Below are 18,610 nucleotides of genomic sequence, written 5' to 3'. Positions count from 1 at the left end.
TTTATATGTTACCGTAACTATTGATACTTATGTACATTTCAGAAATCAATTAAGGAGTTTAAGGGGATGATGTGGTACCTATCATAGTATTAAACTAGATGTGATAACCCGTTTACTGTAAATAATTATAATCTACATAACGATGGTTGATGTTCTAAGTTAGATAAAGTTTTGTGTACCTTCACAAAAGTATCGTTGTTACCTGTGGTAATTTGCCAAATTGCTAAGCAATATTGAAATTACGTATTTGTTTCAATAATAATTTCGTGTTTTGGCCTTTTGGATGTGTCTAATATACGTCTATTTTTGGATCTAAAACATACTTTTCACACTTTATATTGTTCTTTGTCATATAGTCTTCCAGTTTAGTTGTAGTCGTTGTGCGAACATTAAAGTTAAATTTGTCTAGCCGGAATTGATCACATGATCTCAGAGTTGAATCAGGGCAATAAAAAAATTATATAAAACGTAATTGCATAAACATTGAAGAGTTTCGTAAATCTCCATGCATCTTTTATATGAATCATGTATTTAAGTAGGTTATATTGAAGTAGTATCAACTCGAGCAAATATTTTTTAAGGATATTTAATCGTGGACATGAGGACTAAACAAGCCATGGCCAGGACATTGGCAGTAAAAATATATTTACTTAAGGCTGTCTTAATAAGTATATATATACTAAGTCGTAATTTTGCATACAACATCGCCAATATTTCTTGCAAAGTATAACTATATTGCCGAAATATTTTCCGAGAGAAAATCGTTGAGTTTTATTTCACTAATACCTGTTAAGCCTTTGCGTTAAGAATAAAAGCCTCAAGAGGAAGTCGATACGATACTTACATGTTTATATAAATAAGAAACGTAATAAATATACGGCATTATATTACACATACTTTAAATGTTAGTTAATACATATATCGTTTTTGCATTTAAAATACTTAACAATCAGGTTGACTGATCCCCCACAACTCCCCCCACTTTGAAATCGATTTTTGAATAGTTTTTATAATTCAATAGTTTTATTTTCTTCAATATCACTTTGCATATACATATATTTGCCTGTAATTGCTTGTCAGCTAAAAAATTGAATTCTATTTTTCTTCTTCCAATGTATCAATGTGCCGAGCGTTGGCAAACTCGTATGAATTAATAAATTGTAACTTACATTCATAGTTTACATTAAATTTATTGTTGCACATTTTTCTAGTTTTAAACATTTATATTCTAGTATTATTCGTTTATTACTTTATTTACAGAAATTCCCTATGATGAATATTCAATATGTATTACTAAAACTGTGTTATTTTTAACGAATAACACAGTTTTATACGAAGTTCATTTTATTACGGTGGTTATTATCTTTTTAAGATTAACTTCTAAACAATGTTTAATATGCATGCTTGTAATCTAAGTATACAAATTATACAAGTATACAAAGTATCCTTTCGAAATCCTCAATAATCCGAGGGCTTAGCATAAATGTCGGGCCCACAAATTGCAGGCCATTTCGGAATTACAGGCGTTTAAGCACGTTTCTATAGTGTTTAATTCATGTTATACACAAGAAAATTTGCCTCCATTGCCCATATTTATAAACGTATAGAAAGATTCCTTCAATAGATATAAGCCAGATTCATTTTCACATCTTCAATTCTATTATTTCAGCATTAATTGTCTTTCAATTTAGTGTTTATTAATTGTTGCTCCCACCACTATGCAGACTATAACTGTAGTGCAGTGCAGAGTAAGGTAGATGCACCGTTATTTCAACCTAAAGAGACCCTTGATTAGATGAACCATTGATGACGGGCCCGAAAATCCCTAGACTCGAAGCGATTCAGAGATAAAGAGATCACTGTCTCACTGTAATCGTAGATTGTAGGTGTCGCTACAAACTAATCCCAAAGATACTATAGTCTTTTTAAATATATTTAGAACAGACAAATGCTGAAAAGGCCGGTAAAGTACGTGCCTTCTGGAGGTAAATTGATTGGTTGGATTTGAACAATGCTTTTTTTTATAGAACAAGGGACATACGGGCAGGAGGCTCACCTGATGTTAAGCTATACCGCCGCCCATGGGCATTTTTCTTTTTTTTGTTTGCATTTTTCTTCATCATTTCATTCATCATGCTACTATAATATATGCATCATTGTTTTAAGTTTATAAATAAGTGCATGGCTCAAAGGTGATTTGAAAAAATAAATGTATTTCTTAAGATATATATAAGAAAAGTTAAACACTTATTTTTTGTCAGTAACGAGATGCTACAAACTTTGCTCAAAGAAAATAGTTTAATAAACTTGACTCATTTTAAATCCATCATTCATGAACTAATCTCAGTAATGCGCGAGGGTTTTCAACAATTCTCTTTGTAAATTATCTATGTATCTGGGAAAAACTCAACTCGAAGAAATGCCCACATAAATCATGTACATTGTACATACACTTGTTTTACAACTTTACATTTTTCATACCATTAATACATCGCATTCCACTTGTGGGCAAATTTTTTGCTTTGTTTACAAACTATTTTATTTCAGTTTAATTTTTTTTTTGGAAATTTCAATTAACTTTTGTCCATATACCTTAATTTACGTATGAACATTTCTTAGAATAATAAAAATCTAGCCTCGGTAAGGTCGACGACACTTAAGTTATAGCCTTGTTTAATTATAGTCTGTAAGCTGCCATTACGAGCGCTGGCACATTGCTTAACCGCGCCTACAAATTACACACATACATATTATGAATTATAATAGAAGTTGATATGTAATTGTATAATAAACAGATATAATGTCGAAATATCATTGGATGTAAAGAAATGAGTAGAAGTCTAGAAATTCACATAGATCAGTATGGATCCCAAGTTTAAACTCCGGATTTAGGTTGGTCAAAGTTTACACAAATTATTTGATGATATTTCCAGTCAATAAAAAGAAAATTAATGCAAATTTAAAAAGTTTGGTGTCTGTGGCAAGGTAGACACCTTTAATGCTGGCAGCATTTCCTCGCTGTATTGCGATACTTACTCGTTGAGCGAGATATTCACCGGCTCTGGGTTCACCAGTACTATCAACGAGTACCAGGCGTAAACTTAACTCATTAATTAGCGCCTGTGCAATTGATCTCCACGGCCCAAGCGACTACTAAAGGTAACAAATTCGAAGTTGGAAATAATTTTTTTTTACAAATCAAATATTTTATTTATATTTTTATTTATTCATGTTACACTTGGGAAAATAAACAAACGTCTCTAATGTCACGTCCAAAGAAAGGGCGCGATAATCTGATAAGATACTCCTTATAATCACTAAGTATTTTTATAAGCTTTTAATTAAATAATATGAACTAGAGCTTTGGCGCCAGGAGGGGGTCACATAGTCGTGGTCAAGTCAAGAACTTATACGTTTCATTAAACAAAGTTTAATAAGTAAAAATATTTTATTAAATTAATTGAATTCTAGATGGTGACAATATATTGAAATAAAATCAACCAGCGTTCAATGGAACCAGCTCATGGGGGCACGGATCCGCCTTTGAATATAAAATATGTTATTTCTAAAAAAATGTGATCAAGAAGACATTTCAAGCTATTCGAATATAATAGTAAGTGGGAATGGGTGCTGCTTCAGCTTGATAGTTTTTTTATAGCAAATACAATACAGACATTATTTAGTCCAAAGACTTTCGCATTCTATACTTAAACTGTATCGTAATGTGATGAAATATTATGTATAATATAGTAATATCTATTTTTGTTAGTACAAACACATTCTATTTATACAAGTAGAAAATTATTGTCTTTGGTTGATGAGTCACGCAATTTTTTTTTTCACGTCTCACCTCCCATGGGGTTAAGAACTGGATATATTGAGTTTAAAAATCAATTGTAATATATCTCGCTACGAAAACTCTCATTTATATTCTTATTACTATTCTTTATTTATAGGAACGAAATCAAAAGAATTGGATAACGAAGTGAAGGAGTTGGAGTTACAGACGTCTTTCAGTCAAAAGCCTATTCCTATAGTAACATTCATAACCGTAAAAAACCCTTCAGTAAGGTTGAATAGAAACTCTGTAACCTTTAACAACGTAAATGTGAAGGCTGTATTTAATAGATATGTACTATTATTCATTCAATGCTTTAGGGATATGTCCATACGCATAATTAAAATATATTGTCTAATTTTAATATATTGTATAAATCTCCTGTCACGTTGTTTGTCCGCGATGGACTCCTAAATTACTTAACCGATTTTAAATTAAATTGGCACACTGTGAGCAGTCTGGTTCAACTTAAGAGATAGGATAGCTTAGATCTTTAATTATAGTCGCAATTTTATTTTATTGCAGACAGAACAGATTTTAAGACAGAACGAGAAACCTGTTAGACCTAGACTTCTGGCCTTTCATGTTAGAGCGCATTCAGGGTATTTTGGAACCGTTACGAGTAAGAGATCTTCTAGAAAAGTCGCAGGTCACATTAAAGCCAAACAACACACTTACAAATCTCCTTGCCTTGGTGGATGGCGGTAAAATTAATTTTAAGTTCCCGCTTGCGTTTTCCTCCTGTCCCATTAAAATAACAGTAATAATAGGAAAAACTCCACTAAAGTCAGAAATCGAATTCTAACGTAAAACAAAACCGGTGTTCGGAATAATTCAAAACCTTTTATGGGTTAAAGCGAAAGCATAAAACTGAAGCACTCTGGGCATGAAAACATTGAAATCCCGTAAAAACAAATAAACAGCGACTCCACAGGGACTTAAAAACAGTAGGACTGTTATAGAAAAAGGATAAAACAGCTACAGTACAGTGTTGAATATTGCTAGATTTTTCTGTTTTATTGATGAAGATTACTGCGAATTGAAAATACACGTTTTCTGTAGTCGGTTAACCGCGAGATTAGATTTGATTTTAGATTACTGATTAGAGTGTTCAGAATGACGCTCTTCAGTTTTAACTGCAAGAACAACTTGCTTATCAATGGCATAATTGGTAGTTATTAACACGACAGAAAAAATAAGAAAAGACGTAATGTCAAACATAATAATGTACCTAATGATTGAAAAACCAGACTTTGAGTATTGCAACAATTCTGGTAGCACAATTATACTAAATAACTATACTGTACTACTATTAACGGCGCCTTTACGCCGGAACATCACCTACCATTTCCGGTTCGTATGTCATGTATGTATGCGTAAATCAAAAGCGACAATTGTCATCCATCTTTGACTGACACCGATTTATCGCAAACAATAATCACATATAGCTTACAATAATTTTAATAAATGTACTGTTAAAACTAGTTGGCCATGCTTTGACATTTTCTTGGATATTATTCAAATGAAAATAAACTTAAATAGTGACTTTCTATGATTGTATATAAACGTACGTAATAACGCGATACTAGAAAACCTGTGATGTCATATACGAGACAATGCTTGACTTATACGAAGTGTTCTTAAAGCAGATTATCTAGAGCAGTCGAGTACACCTTAACCTAGACTTTCCGATACATTAAACTTTATGGCATCTCATTCGAGTGAATATACTGACTTCTACATTTCATTTTGCGTCGCTTTTACGGCTGTATGAAAGCTTTAAATTTTTAATAAATCACATTTATTATGCATTTATCGCTGAATTTATTCTCAATGGTTCAATTTAATAATGAAATAAATTGAACCATTTTTGTATCGTTTATAAAAATTTTATATAGTCATGCTATTCAGTGGCGTAGCTACCTTGGGTGGCTTCCGGTGCGGAAGTTGGTGGTGTCACCCGATCGAAAGTGAAAAGCAATAAATTTTATAAAGGATATGGATCATTTATTAGAAGATTGCGAGTATGGGACGGGGAATCCCCAACGACAGAGTCAGGCTCTCGTGCGAGATTCCCCGAATTCTACATAGAGCTCACCTAGTGCTAGTGGAGGATCCCTGAAAAATAAATTGTTATGCTAGTGATTTTTTTTTGTTTGTACAATGTTCTTAAAGTTGAAAGACCGGGTGGGTGTCACCCCAAAAAAGTGACACCCGGTGCGACCCCGCCGCCCCCCTCCCTTTTTACGCCACTGATGCTATTAATGTTTTGATACTTTTTGATAATTTGTTAGTGAAACTAATGATAACTTTTTATGATACAAATCAGATAAATATTGTGTATAATCTTATACGGCATAACTCGAATGTATAGAAACACATATATATATCTTAAATTGATAATATGTATATAATAACAATATGAAACGTCATCGTGAATTTTGAAAAAGAAATTATTTTAAAAATTCACTTTTCACAATTAGCATATTAAATTTTTTAATATGCAGTAATTGTTATCCGTCGTTTTTATTTACACTTTGACAGTTTAACATTAGTGTCAAGTTGTACGAAGCGCGACACTTCCGTTTCCGCTTGCAACTTACTTGCGGGTCACAACTTTTACATCTCTACCATCAACCATGAATTAGAATGTCATTAGAGTTGAAATATATATTTATAAAATCGTAGGGTTCTTGAAAACACGATTTAACAGCGATTTTGCCTACAAATATCTTACGCAGATGTATTTTTTTACCACTGGAATTGAACCATCAGACTTAACCATATTTACGAGACATCTAAAAATTATGTAAATAATTGTTCCCTTCAAACCTTAATTTAATTGATATTATAACTTCCTTTTCCCTCGCTTCAAAAACTTAATTCCCTTAACGAATATTAAGAAATTTCCTTCAGGTAGCCTCAAAACTTTGACGTAAGGTCAATCTTTCGTTTATATCAAAACTGCTGCTTGAAACCCCAAGATAATAAACAGTTCTGAACTCCTCCAAGTTTGTTAAAAGAAAATAAACAAACTCATTTCTTACTTCGACAAAATTATTCAGAACAGCTGTAATTGTTATGAGTACCTAATAAATTATAGGTTTTTAGAATTTAAAAGTGATATAGTTTGAGAAGAGTTGTCTTTATATATTACTTATAATGAATATTAAACACTACGTCTCCCACCATGGTAGCGCTGCGTTGTCAATTGACAGCCCCCTTCAAAATTAAAAAAAAAGGAAATTAATAAAAGAAAATTTAAAAGGCTGTGCCTTCTCTAGGACAGAATCAGAATTTTTGTTTTTTTTTTATAATGTAACGATATATGATATGCACGCTCGGCAGACCTGCATTGTTTCTTTAAATACCCGCGAACGACCGCAGGAAAATAGTTTGCCTTACAGCGCTGCGTTTCCTATTAAGAGCGCTACAAAAGTGTCGACAAATAAAAGTGTGCTCTGTCATTTGCTTGTATCTACCTCTTTGTCTGTTGCTGACTGAGGCAGACACCCCACGGCCACTGATATTGTCAAAGCAGACCATTTTGAATGTTATTTATTTAAGTTTTTTTACTTTTACATGATTTCTTCGGAACGGAACTCATATTATGTTCTCAGATCAATAAAAGTTTGATAACAAAATAGAAATAGTCATACTACTATTAATCACGGTCATAGTTTTCCTCAGATACTTTAATGAACCGCAATGATTAAAGTCAGCAAGTAAAATGTCTGCTTTTTTATTCAGTGCTAATAATTAGTATACAATAATACAAGCAAGCAAGAGTAACGCTTTTTTAACATTTTTACATCTTTCTTCTGTGATAATGCGAGAGACCTGGATGACCTGAACCTCCTGTGAGACCTGGATGTATGTCTTATGGATTTTCATTGTTATCTAAATGGTATTGACCATTTACCCCAGACCCCGTGTCTGCCACAAGCAATTGACTTAGTATTATTTACATATTTAAACCCATGAAGCTTAGAAACACAGCAACGTACGACCTTATTAATAAAATTGTTTTGTATTGATATGAACTTTAATTTCTATGAATTCGAAATACGAGCAAATCATACACTTAAACGGCTCACCAGCTTTAAGAATAAAGCAAATTAGAAAAAATAGAAATCATGTTATAAACAGTGGAGATCTAGTTTTCCTTGTTCTTAGATATTGAAATATGTATTTAAACATTAAATATTATTTTAACGCAGACGCAGAGTCTGTGGAGACACGTAGATTACTAATCCACTTTTATTTTTTTCTTTACCTTATGATTAAATAATAGTTACTAGAAGCCCATACGCAAATAATATAATTAACAATATTGAACCGCAATCTTCCAAAAACTTTGATTATTTCATTAACTTTGTTTGAAATATTTTAAATAAGATAGGATCTTACCTGGCCTCAAAAAGTAACTTTGTTAATTTAAAGCGTCCAAGTTGCGCCTTTGGGCAATAACTTGGGAAAGTCTTGTTTACACTTGCTAGTTAGATGTGTGGTATAAAGGTGTCACGTATGAAATTACGTTCCTGAAAAGCTCTACGGAGTCACGACCATTAACGAACTAGCGGGGCACAAAGAGAATCCAATATATAGGTCAAGGATGGCAATGTCGGCCACTTTGCAGCAACGCTCGCGTTACGCAAGCTATGATTAATTATCATTATTTGTTACTAGCCTGGATACAAGCTGTAAATGACTATAGCATTAATAAGCGTGTAACCTAGACAATATTAAAAAAATAATAATAACTATATACAGCGATTAAAAACACGTGTGTAAACAAAACGTATCTGTAAAATAAATTTATTTATGGTGGTAAAGGTGAAACACCACCACCACTGTAATATTTTTATACTATTATTTGCCACAGACGTATATATTTTACGATGTCGCTTAATACTTTGTCGAAATGCCTACCTTCTGTTTTCTTCCCAGACACAGTGTCTAGCTAAAGTTCCTTCGTTTCTAGCATTGTTCAAGAAGCACATTTTCGAAACATATACATAAATTAATTGTTGCAATTTTATTTTTCTCAATAGTAATTTTATATATATTAATAGCGGATACATTTTCTTATGTTCCAGTCTTAGTTTTATCGCGAGTGCTCATTTAAATATCGAATATTTATAATTATGAGTGAAATGCATGACTAAAATACTTATAGATTATTTAAAAAAAAACGACTAGACATACATTTCATGCATTAGAAACACGAGGTCTATAGACACTCAGCGTTATTGCAATCAGCTGTATTTTTGTGGAACAAAGCTGTGTTCTGTATAAAAGGTTCTGAACAATTTTACAGTCGGTTAAGCTCTCTGTGATAATCACATTAGTGCCCAAGCAATTGTTTTTTTTTACTTATATGTATACATTTTTGTATTTATTGTTCATTTCTTTTATTTGCTAAATATGTAGTTTTATACATTGATAAACTAAGCTATACACGGCCCTTGAAAAATAGAGCCACCTTCATTACATTTTAACTCCTGTTCGGGCACCATGTCGCGGGGCTTGACCTCGCTTCTTCCAGAAGGTTCGGGCATTTTCCTTTGATCTGAATATCAGGATCCAGGTAAAATGCCAAAGTAGCTGTGGAGAGTAGGCATCAGTACTCTTTTATATACAACTGAAATATAATAACTAATAATAGACATCTTATATAAACACAGCCATTGAGTGACGTAAAAAAAAATTTTAAAAGGGTTCAAAAGCATGCCAGTTCTGAGGATATTATACAGTATGTAAATGAAATTTGCTAAATAACGAACGTTTATATATCTGTAAGTGTGCTATCTATATTATCAACTCCAAATTGTCAAGTCATGCAACACAGATGTCGTTAAATAAACAAAGATGTCGCTAAACACAGTAAGGATGGATGGAATCAGTAAGCAGTATCGAAACCGCATTTGTACCTTCTTGTATGAGCTACATCAAATAAAGCACGAGGTAATGTCATTCCAATACAAATTTCGTTTAGTGTAAGTGGGTCACACCTAGCGATAGGTGATTTTCCCTCAAACCCCAGGATGGGTGATTGGTATATACCAAATGAAAACTTAAATGTTTGAATGTATGGTGTTAATGAATTCAGATACATGCAATTCACTTACTTTGAAAAAATCTTAATCACATTCTAGGTATAGAACATATTATCTCTTATCAAGAACCTATTGTGAGTTGTAGAACCCAAACCAAATTCTAATAATGAAACACCAATATGTGTAAAGTTAGCTACTGCTAACAATTAAAGCCGAAGCACTGATGGTGCTTTTTTTACAATAATATTTTTTTATAATTTCTTTGTCATTAATTATTAAAAAAAAACCCATGCTCATCAGTATTCAATTTTGAAATATATATAGTAAGTTATTGGATTTATAACTATTGAGTGTAGAGTACAGGCACAGGACCTGCAAGATAAACTTTTTATAAACCTTAATTGGTGGGTTGTTTTTTTTTTTCTTTTTTAATTATAGCCCACACAGTTTGTGCATTGTGGCCCAGGGTTCAAACAGGGAAACGGGTAAATTGATAAGAGTTTAAAACAAAAACATTCCAAGGACATAATTCTTCATTTGTTAAAGTAATAAAACCAAACAAAGTATTCATTTTGATAATTGTTACCTATATACAAACTATGTTATTTAAAATTTACATATCTATTAATATTACAGTAAACCCTCCCTTTTCTTCCATTCTTCTTTCAGCTTAGCTTTTTTCTTTCTTTTATACTCTGATTTTTTAAATTTATTTTCCCGTAGTAGCTTTTTTTGAGAGCTTATACTGTCCTCCCCATTTACAGTATCATCTAGTTTTTTTATAAGCATTTCTCGGGCAAGTTTTCTGTTTTCATCCTGACATCTACTGAGGTGACATTTAACTGTGACACCTTAAAAAGCATAAGAAGCTCAGGAAAAACATTTTATGTTAATATATATCTAATATCTTATGTCATTATAATAAAGTAATATTTTTAGAAGTATGCAAACAAGATAGCAGTCTAGGTATGACATTTTTGAGTCATATGCAATATTGATGGATGAACAAGATAAATAAAATTAAAAACAGTTTCAACAAACCTGAGGGAATATGAGTCAAGACAACACAATTAGCATTTTTATTGACAGCCGAGCCTCCTGGACCACTTCCTCTAACAAATTGTTCAGATAACTCATGTTCATGAATTTTAGGTACTTTTGAAAAGTCTAATGTATGTTTTGATGCACAGCACACCAGCCCTGGTAATTTTTGTTTAGTAAAATTGAAGAACAGTCTTGGAAACATTCTAAACAATAGAGCCTCTTTGTAAAAGTGCTTGTCCTTTCTGAAAATGAAATATTGTTCAGTTACTAAAAAAATCTGGAGCATATAATGTTTAAATTTTCTGTCACTTTCAACCTCAACAATTAAATTTTATGCAGAGGTATGTAAAATAATACACGTCGAATAGATACCCGTCTCCTTCAGTTTCTATTAATTGTTAGAAAGCAACATTATAACAATACCTTGAATGCGTAGCGGATGTCTTCAGGTTTAGTGAGTGTTTTATTTTTTAGAAATTCGTGATTAATCCTTCTCCTGTAGTATGCAATGTCTGTAAATGATAAAGTCTTCGAATAGGACAATAAGTTTTTGTATAATTTTAAAACTTCTGTTCTAGTTACAGACATTCTAATACTTTTAAGTGAATAGCTTTATATTACCACATGTAATATGAATAAAAACTTTAGCAAAAAAAATTCTAAATATATATAAACTTTGGTTAATAAAAGGTCAATCTCATTTGACGCGCAATGCTTAATATAGAAAATTATAAAAATAATAGGAGTGCGGAGTGACAACTGACATAAAAATGTCAAATATGCCTAGGTATTTCAAGTCAGTATTAAATATTAACTAATAGGTAATTAATTTACTTCTGAAATCTGTGGTCAAGTACCACTAATCAATGTAATGTTTTAAATTTTAAAAGAATCAGATATCAGATCCTAAATTTCTAAATTGATTTAAAGAGATACTTTGTAGAAATTATGGCATAAATTTACGTGCCGAATCTCGATAATATTCATATACCAATGCGAGTGATTCTATCAGTCTGAATACTACTGATCTTGTTCAGGGAAGTACCTATTATACCTTTTGAATATGTCAGACTTAATTCTTCAAAACATTAACTCTATAAATTTGGACGTGGTCCTAAAAATTCAGGAAGACTTGGACCCTTACGATATGACATCTCTTGTGTTTCTTCTATATGATGTTCCAGATACTGCTCTTCAACGTTTAATAGTGTATCAAAGAGTGTCAAAAGATGTCAATGATAATATGAATTTGCTTTATCATTGGGTTTCTCACGCTCAGATGAGACCGACCTGGAAATATGAATTTTTAGAAGCATTGTGTATATGTAGACAATATAGTGTGATCAAAAAACTAGGTTTAAATGTATCAGCTGTAAAAGAACACTACCTTCCAAATAGTATAAACTTTTGCATTCACATAAATCCACTTAAAAAGATTTTATACAGATTATGTGAAAGTATTAATTCAGACACATTACACACTCTTAAACAAACTTTACTTTCATTTGACCAAGATGTTACCAATTTTGAAAGCTGTGAACTAGTTTTCTTAGAATTAATGTGCAAAAAGTTTATTTTGGACCGAAATGACTTATGCAACCACACTAAAGTAGATTATCAAAAACTGACTCAAATCCTAGAACATTTTCCAGTTTTGAGTTCATATTCTATTTATATAAGTGAGCTAGAAAGTAAGCTCAATAATACTAAGAATCCTTTTATAAGGGATATGTCTAAAAATAATCCTTTACAGAATACAGCTTCAGATGTAAACAAATCTCATGTTAATGGCAAGTGTGAAGGTACTGACCTAGATGAATTCTATGAACACTTAAATCAGTTAAAAATAGAAGATATTGATGATGATTTAATGACAGATAAAAAAAAATGTGATGATTCTTATGATATTTTTAATTCAAATCGTATTGGTGTATGTTGCATAATTAATCAAGAAGACTTTTATCCATCAAAAGAGAATATCACTAACAGCATTTATATTAATCTTACAACTAGGTATGGATCAACTAAAGACCAACTTGCATTACAAAAGACAATGGAAGCATTAAACTTTGAAGTTGTAGTTTACAAAAACTTAAATTCTAAAGATTTTATGAGTTGTTTAAAAAATGTACTGAGAAAGAAAGTTCATAATGAGGACAGTGTTTTTGTACTATGTGTATTATCACATGGTGTTAGGGGACATGTTTATGCTGCGGATTCTGTGAAAATAAAAGTTGAAGATATTCAATGTTTGCTGGATTCTGATTTGGCCATCAAGCTATATGGGAAACCAAAGGTATTGATATTACAAGCTTGTCAAGTAAACGATGAATCACCATTCATTCAGAATTTAGTTGCTGATGGGCCCTCATCAGAGCATTTCTTACGAAAATCAGATTTTTTAATATACTGGGCTACTGCACCTGAATATGAAGCTTTTAGACAAGAAAGTAAAGGCTCCCTCTTTATTCAATTCTTATGTGTAATTATTAAAAACAATGCAGACCATGACCACATTCATGATATTTTCACTAAAGTTACAAAAACAGTAATAGATGTTTGTAGTAGAGTACAAAAAGTACAGGTACCAATCTTTGAATCTACATTAAGAAAAAAGTTATTCCTTCGGAGGTAACAGTTAAACATGTGTATGATGAAACATTTAAATATATTTACATAACCAACATTATATTATAACTAACAAAAATTTTTTTAATAAAAGATTTTACATTAGATTGTCTTTAATCATAGATACATCAGCTCTTGTAAACTCAGTTACAGCAATTTCAAGGGCTTTTTTATCTTCATCACTATGCAGATTTGACCACATTGAATCTAAAAATTTTCTATGATATCTCTGAATAAATATAAAACTATGTTTAAGAGTTGCTCCTACATGGTGAGTTTGTAAAGTCACTTCGTACTGTCCTAGTTTAGTAATAAATGGAAGGCTACTTGTAACAAATTGGTGTGGACCATGTCTACACCTAATTATTGCTATTCTTGTATTCTCATTACAGTATTTCGTAAGAAATCCGGTCCGTACTGCAGCTACACCAAAATCTCCATGGAGTTGTTGTATTTTCGCTAAAATAGCTTCGTAAACAGCCGTTGGCTTCAAATATAGGGGTTGTCTTTCAGGTACTTCAGGTGATGCTATTTCAATAGTAATATATCTAGAATAATAAAAAAGCAACATGAATGTAAAATATATATATCCACTTTATAGTGCTCTATGATACACTTATGCCCTTACCTATTCTTAAATCTAACCATTGTTAAATTGTATTAAAAAGGTTTAATTAAAAAAAAGTATCAAGTAGAAGTTAATTATATCGTACTCGTAGTATATTTTATTCCTCTATGTTATAACGTTTTGAAATTTGAAGTTCAAACTTCAAACACAGAGTTTGAAAATTAAAAATGTACACGAACCATAGAATCGATAAAACGTAACTTGCTTACATAGATAAAACACCCAAGTATGGAGATAGAATTTAACTTTTTATAACCTATGGAATATGGATGTTGTTCAAAGTTCAAACTTCAACCATTTATTAATTATTTTTTTTACCATGAACCGATTACCGATGTCCAATTAAGAAATAAGTTATCAGATCAGTTGCTTCTGAATAATATAAAATTACCTGATATTAACTATTTATTCCATTTTCCAAATTATGATATACCTTAAAATTTTAAATATGAAACGTACTTATTAAAATTTATGTTCCTAATTCATATAAATTACAATGTTCCATGTTAATTACATTTAGACAATGTTAGGTAAATAACTTTTATCTTTTTAGTTGATTGTGAAACTATATTTTTTTATATTCTTACAGTACAATAAACATTATCTGTTCAGCTTGATAGAAAATTTAATGTTTATATAGGTATAACAGCACATATGATTATGTACTTACATATTATTATATCTTTATTACTTACATTTTATCTTACTAACATGTATAGCCATGACATTTAGTATTAAAGTCATCAGTTTAAAGTTTATCTTTGTACATATCGGTGGAATATTTTAATTTTAATTTTTGTTTTACTAATACGACTTGTTCACATTGGAAACAATATTTTGCTTGAAAACTGAATTTAAGAACACCAATTAACAGCACATTTTGATAGAATGGATCAAGATATATTCTTTATTGGAGTAGATGTTGGATCTGGAAGTGTTCGTGCAGCCCTTGTTGATGAAAAGGGGAGTGTAATAAGAAGTTCTGTAAAAAATCTTAAAACCTGGAAACATAAACCTGGTTTTTATGAACAATCATCAGATGATGTGTGGCAATGCTGTGAATATGTCATCAAGGTAGTTATATATATTATATATATAAAACTAGTTTTTTGGGCATATTACATTTATTTTAAATCTATCTATATTTATAATTTTTCCAGGATATTTTAACAAGTATTAAGCCTCAACAAATAAAAGGATTAGGATTTGATGCAACTTGTTCTTTAGTTGCACTAGATGGTAATGGTAACTCTATAAGTATAAGTGAAACAGGTAATAATGACCAAAATATAATTATGTGGATGGATCACAGGGCACATGAAGAAGCAAATTTAATAAATAAAACTGGACATGAAATACTCAAATATGTGGGAGGTAAAGTAAGCTTAGAAATGGAAATACCTAAACTACTCTGGATGAAGAAACATTTACCTCAAGTGTGGTCAAAATGTGGATATTTCTTTGATTTACCCGATTTTCTTACTTGGAAAGCAACTGGTTCACAGACACGGTCATTATGTTCATTGGTGTGTAAATGGAACTATGAATGTTTATCAAGTGGTGAACATGGCTGGAATGCCAATTTTTTAAATGAGGTAGGGCTTGGTGATTTAGTGGAAAATGACTTTGTTAAAATTGGCAAGAAAGTTTTAATGCCAGGTGAATTTTGTGGGGGCTTGTTACCTAATGTTGCAACAGCCTTGGGATTGCTAGTAAATACACCAGTGGCAACATCTATTATAGATGCCCATGCTGGTGGATTAGGAATGATTGGAACTGTGGGAGAAAACATTGATAGTAAAATGTCAAGTCGTCTTAGTTTAATTTGTGGTACCTCTACATGTCATATGGCAGTAAATAAAAATCCCATAATGGTAAATGGAATATGGGGACCATATTTCAGTGCGATGGTGCCTAACATGTGGTTAAATGAGGCAGGACAAAGTGCCTCTGGAATGCTCATAGATCATGTAATATCAAGCCATCCTGCTGGAATTGAATTATTGAAAACATATTCTACTGGAAAGTAAGTATTTTTACAGTTATGTTTTTTTATTTTTTTCAGTTAATTTGATTTTTTATCTCTTGTTTTAGTCTTCGGAACCATTTAAGACAGGTGCTTAGTAAAATGGCAAAAGGCAAAGGCTATCAAGATGTAAGTTTACTAACCAGAGATTTCCACATGTGGCCCGATTTTCACGGAAATCGATCTCCACTAGCAGATCCCACCTTAGCTGGAACAATTGTGGGTCTGAAAATTGATAATAGTGAAGAAAATTTAGCACTCCTCTATCTAGCTACTCTGCAAGCTCTTTCTGTAAGATGTTTTCTAATAGAAAGTGTAAAATGATTTATTAGCAAAAATTATAAATCTCATCTCTTTTTCAGTATGGAACAAGACATATTATTGAAGCACTAATGCTGGCTGGATATGAACCATTTAAATCACTATTAATTTGTGGAGGTTTAGCTAAAGATCCTCTGTTCATTCAAATACAAGCTGACGCAGTTGGATTACCTATTTTGAAGCCGCTTGAAAAAGAGTCAGTTTTAGTTGGCTCTGCTATATTAGGTGCATGTGCATCCCAATATTTTAATAACATTCAAACAGCAATTCAGAATATGGGTGGTAAATCTCATGTCATACAACCTAGTTTAAGTATAAAATCATTTCATGACAAGAAGTTTAAAGTTTTTATTCAACTGTTTCAAGATCAGATAAAGTATAGAAACATAATGAACTAAGGTGTAACATTAATTATAATTGCTATAATGTTGGTAGGAATAAAATTCATAATATCTTGTTACATTGAGTCTTATTTATATGTACATATAGTTCTAATTAATAGTATAATTAGTGAGCTTTTCATGACTAGATTAAATTAAATGGTACATTACAGTAAAGTTATTCCTTAGTTAAATTTGAGATGGACTTAACAGGCTTTGAGCGTAGTCTGGCATTCATACGTAGTTTTTTCTTCAACTTCTTTAAGGTGGTTTTAAATAAGGAAGCTTTTTTAGCATTTTTATAATTTCTTTTCTTTACAACTTTTTCTTTTTCAATAATTCTTTTACGCCGTTTGTCTAGTTCTCCTTGGAAATAAATCATATCTGTGGGGTCCGCTGGCCTAGAAGTTATATCTTTTTTAGATGGTTCATCTTTGTTTTCAAAAGCAGACTTAAAAATATCATCTGGAATGTTATTCTGAAAGAAAAATGCAATTTGCACTCATTAGTCAGATTTCTACACTCAATGGCTTCAAATATAGAGTTATAACTTACTATGATTTCATTAGTAGTATCAATGAGATCAGAGAAGTCTATATCAAGAAGCAAACTGTCAGTTATTTCTTCAGATATAGTAGATTCTTCATCATCTTCAGTAAGATCAATCTGTAATAATGAACAGTATATAATAACATAGATGTTAGCAAAGACTTTGTGAACAATTATATATTAAATTCCTTGCCTTGGGAACAGCAGTTTTAAGAATGCGTTTTATGCCCTTATCAGTGACATATAAATCACTTTCGCGGAAGTGCTCTGAACAAACAACACTTGATCTATTTGGTTTAAAGTTCTGCTGATTTCTCTGCCGGCCAACTATTAGTGCCCATTTTGCACATTGAATTGGATTACGAGGAAACCTGTAAATCAATAACATCAAACAGTAATCAGGCTTAGAACTTGACAAAGAAATTTAAATTTGATAAATCTACCGAAAGTAGGATATTCCATCACTCTTTTTAAATCGGGATGTTACATTTCTACACTCATTGAACGCACACTTCGGCATTTTATACGAGGCCTACAAACACTACTAGTAACCCGTTTAACAAAATTATTTTTAACTTCATATTTAATTGCGATGCTATAACACCACAATTTCACACCCAAATAAAATTAAATAAATTATTTTTTAAATGGATTTTATGGTCGGAGATTGACATTTGACTGAATTTCCGCTTTTTGATTTTTCATAAGTTGACAGTTCTTATTTCATATGGGGAATGACAGATAGCAGCAGGGTTGCCAGTCACCTCATCACTTGAAAATTATACAAAATAATTCAATCTTTTACGTTTTGACAACAAATTTAAAACTTGACGGTTACCACGAGTAAACAATTGTACAAGGTTTGGATCACTAAATTTGGGTTCGCACACAAAAATGCCACGTGAAGTCGAATTATAAATATCGACGACTATAATATAAAATGCAATCGATTTTTTGAATTATTAAATTCTATAATTTTTATTATTTCATGTTAAAATTGTTTTTTAGTATCTTTAGACTAACATAAAAAATATATTTTTTTTTGGATAGATTGAATAAAACTTGCGGTAAAGGTTTGACTATGCTATCAATCAGCAATCTAAGTCGAGCTATCGATGCAGCAACCCATAAAGAGCG

The 18,610-nt window shown here is 31.5% G+C and overlaps 5 protein-coding genes across 5 annotated transcripts; 2 read left to right on the top strand and 3 right to left on the bottom strand.

Annotated features, from left to right (window-relative positions):
• Positions 1-10,412: 10,412 nt before the first annotated feature.
• On the bottom strand, positions 10,413-11,657 carry LOC110996882 (mitochondrial translation release factor in rescue). The gene is made up of 4 exons (XM_045629966.1): positions 11,528-11,657; positions 11,365-11,453; positions 10,939-11,183; positions 10,413-10,748 (listed from the first exon to the last, which is right to left on the bottom strand). The coding sequence occupies exons 3-4, from the start codon at positions 11,141-11,143 to the stop codon at positions 10,528-10,530; spliced, it is 426 nt and encodes a 141-aa protein (XP_045485922.1). The 5' UTR covers positions 11,144-11,183; positions 11,365-11,453; positions 11,528-11,657; the 3' UTR covers positions 10,413-10,527.
• A 137-nt stretch (positions 11,658-11,794) lies between these two features.
• LOC110996855 (caspase-8) lies at positions 11,795-13,672 on the top strand. Its single transcript, XM_022264725.2, has one exon. It carries the CDS (start codon positions 12,005-12,007, stop codon positions 13,574-13,576), a length of 1,572 nt encoding a protein of 523 aa, XP_022120417.2. The 5' UTR covers positions 11,795-12,004; the 3' UTR covers positions 13,577-13,672.
• Positions 13,593-14,356, bottom strand: LOC110996857 (ribonuclease P/MRP protein subunit POP5). The gene is made up of 2 exons (XM_022264727.2): positions 14,198-14,356; positions 13,593-14,117 (listed from the first exon to the last, which is right to left on the bottom strand). The coding sequence occupies exons 1-2, from the start codon at positions 14,215-14,217 to the stop codon at positions 13,667-13,669; spliced, it is 471 nt and encodes a 156-aa protein (XP_022120419.2). The 5' UTR covers positions 14,218-14,356; the 3' UTR covers positions 13,593-13,666.
• A 533-nt stretch (positions 14,357-14,889) lies between these two features.
• LOC110996854 (FGGY carbohydrate kinase domain-containing protein) lies at positions 14,890-17,004 on the top strand. Its single transcript, XM_022264724.2, has 4 exons — positions 14,890-15,271; positions 15,358-16,223; positions 16,292-16,514; positions 16,586-17,004. Exons 1-4 carry the CDS (start codon positions 15,086-15,088, stop codon positions 16,940-16,942), a joined length of 1,632 nt encoding a protein of 543 aa, XP_022120416.2. The 5' UTR covers positions 14,890-15,085; the 3' UTR covers positions 16,943-17,004.
• LOC110996856 (THAP domain-containing protein 3-like) lies at positions 16,997-18,166 on the bottom strand. The gene is made up of 4 exons (XM_022264726.2): positions 17,917-18,166; positions 17,667-17,844; positions 17,480-17,590; positions 16,997-17,402 (listed from the first exon to the last, which is right to left on the bottom strand). Exons 1-4 carry the CDS (start codon positions 17,991-17,993, stop codon positions 17,103-17,105), a joined length of 666 nt encoding a protein of 221 aa, XP_022120418.2. The 5' UTR covers positions 17,994-18,166; the 3' UTR covers positions 16,997-17,102.
• Between the last annotated feature and the right edge of the window lie 444 nt (positions 18,167-18,610).

Source organism: Pieris rapae, chromosome 11, assembly GCF_905147795.1.
Source record: "Pieris rapae chromosome 11, ilPieRapa1.1, whole genome shotgun sequence".
Classification (NCBI taxonomy): Eukaryota; Metazoa; Arthropoda; class Insecta; order Lepidoptera; family Pieridae; genus Pieris; species Pieris rapae.
This window is presented reverse-complemented; position numbering and strand designations above follow the sequence as displayed.